This window comes from Nanorana parkeri, unplaced genomic scaffold (assembly GCF_000935625.1).
Source record: "Nanorana parkeri isolate BGI_ZX_2015 unplaced genomic scaffold, ASM93562v1 scaffold1441, whole genome shotgun sequence".
NCBI lineage: Eukaryota > Metazoa > Chordata > Amphibia > Anura > Dicroglossidae > Nanorana > Nanorana parkeri.
The window spans coordinates 94,570-96,211 of NW_017307709.1; the positions used below are offsets into that span (position 1 = coordinate 94,570).

Here is a 1,642-nt window from a genome sequence, read left to right on the forward strand (position 1 = left end):
CCACTTAGAGCGTGGTGTGTTATGCCAGCAGATTTATATGCCTGGGCTGGAGCCATAACACACGGAGGTCCTCCTAACCCTAAATGATCTAGGTCAGCACTGTTCATGGGTTGCAAATGTTTGTGTTCCATTAATCATGCGATTGGACGTATTTTTGTCTTTGCTCGCAGTTATCTGAAGAGGGTCTAATAGAGATTTTGGAAAAAGTGAGTCGACAGACGGAGAAGAAGATGACGGTAAAGGTAAGCACGTTGGTAGGCCGGCTTTGTAGTCTGCATACTCCATGTCTCTGCACTCCATCCTGCAGTGTACAGAGTGGACACTAGAGGGCAGCACAGCGGCCACCTCCAGGAGTCTGTGAGCAGGGCTTCATTCCACCCTAAAACTTATCATGAGAGAGGTACGCGGGCTGCCATTGCTGCGTACCAAAATGCCACGTGGATCATTTGAAGAGATGTTACCAGCACACCAAAAATCCTTTCAGGGTAACCATGTGACACATGTCAAGTAAAAACAGGCGCTTTCGGGTCCATGTAGGGTCCATTCATCAGGCATAACATTAACCCTAACGTAATCAATGTTAAATGAGAATTATGAGGCAAGTGATTTTCAGTCAGCCTCATGATCTGAGCCGACGTGTGACAATGAGACTGTCACAGGTCGGCTCAGATCGGGAAGTGAGCAAACACATAACGTCGCTCGCTCACTTCTCGATCCTGTCCCTGCAGAGAGCCGTGACTGTCGCTCCCTGCAGAGAGCCGTGAGTGACAGTAACGGCTCTCTGCAGGGATTACATCCCCCGCCCCCCGCTCCGATCCTCCAGCGCTGACTGACGGAACGGCTGGTGGAGGGGCGGGCACAGCTGGCTCTGCCTCGAGATTGGCAGAGCCAGCTGTCACTCACGCAGCTGGGTGGATCTCGACAGCAATGCCAGTATCCGTTCCGGCGTCTCAGTATACCGCGAGCTGTAGCTCCCTATATACTGATAAGCCTGATGAAGGGTCCCTGTGTGGCCCCCATAAGTGCTTGTTTTTACTTGACATGGTTCTTATTAAATGAACACAAGGTTATCCTGAAAGGGTTTTTGGTGTGCTGGTGACATCTCTTCAAATGATCCACGTAACTAGCGGTGCCATCCGCAGTCACTACAAGCACCCTCCCCTGTTGTTGGGGTATCGGGTAAGGAGTGCAGCAAATCTCTCTCTATTCAAAAATGCCCCGTACCTGACTGCCATGCTGATCCTTGGGTCTCTGATCTGTAACACATGTGTAATGCGTTCTATTGCTACATGCTTCTTATGGGTCACTAACTCAAAGCATTGAAGCCACAGGATCAGCTTGACAGAAGAGCAGCCAGTATTTTCAAAAGACAGTCAGCAATTGCAGCCCTTTGTATCTCTCCCATGACGGGTTTCCTTTAAGGCTTGCATACACAGCCCTGTGACTTCAAGCGAAGGGACCACTCAATGCGGGAGCCTGCGGTGTCCTACAGAGTGTTCTCCGCATAATGCTGCCACAGAGAATTCTGTGATTGGAGGAGAGGCTTGTCACCTGACAGACAGGTCACATGGTCTGGTTCTTCCCTGGCCTTTGTTTTTTTTTTTTTTTTTTTTATTTCTTTGCTTAACCCCTTTCTTGATTA

At 49.5% G+C, this 1,642-nt stretch overlaps 1 protein-coding gene across 1 annotated transcript in view; it reads left to right on the top strand.

Moving 5' to 3' along the window:
* The window catches only part of PDCD5 (programmed cell death 5), a 7,159-nt gene that overhangs the window by 5,132 nt on the left and 385 nt on the right, over positions 1–1,642 (top strand). Inside the window, exon 5 of the mRNA XM_018570011.1 lies at positions 171–242. Within this exon, the coding sequence (XP_018425513.1) occupies positions 171–242 (72 nt within the window). The remainder of the gene's footprint in view (positions 1–170; positions 243–1,642) is intronic.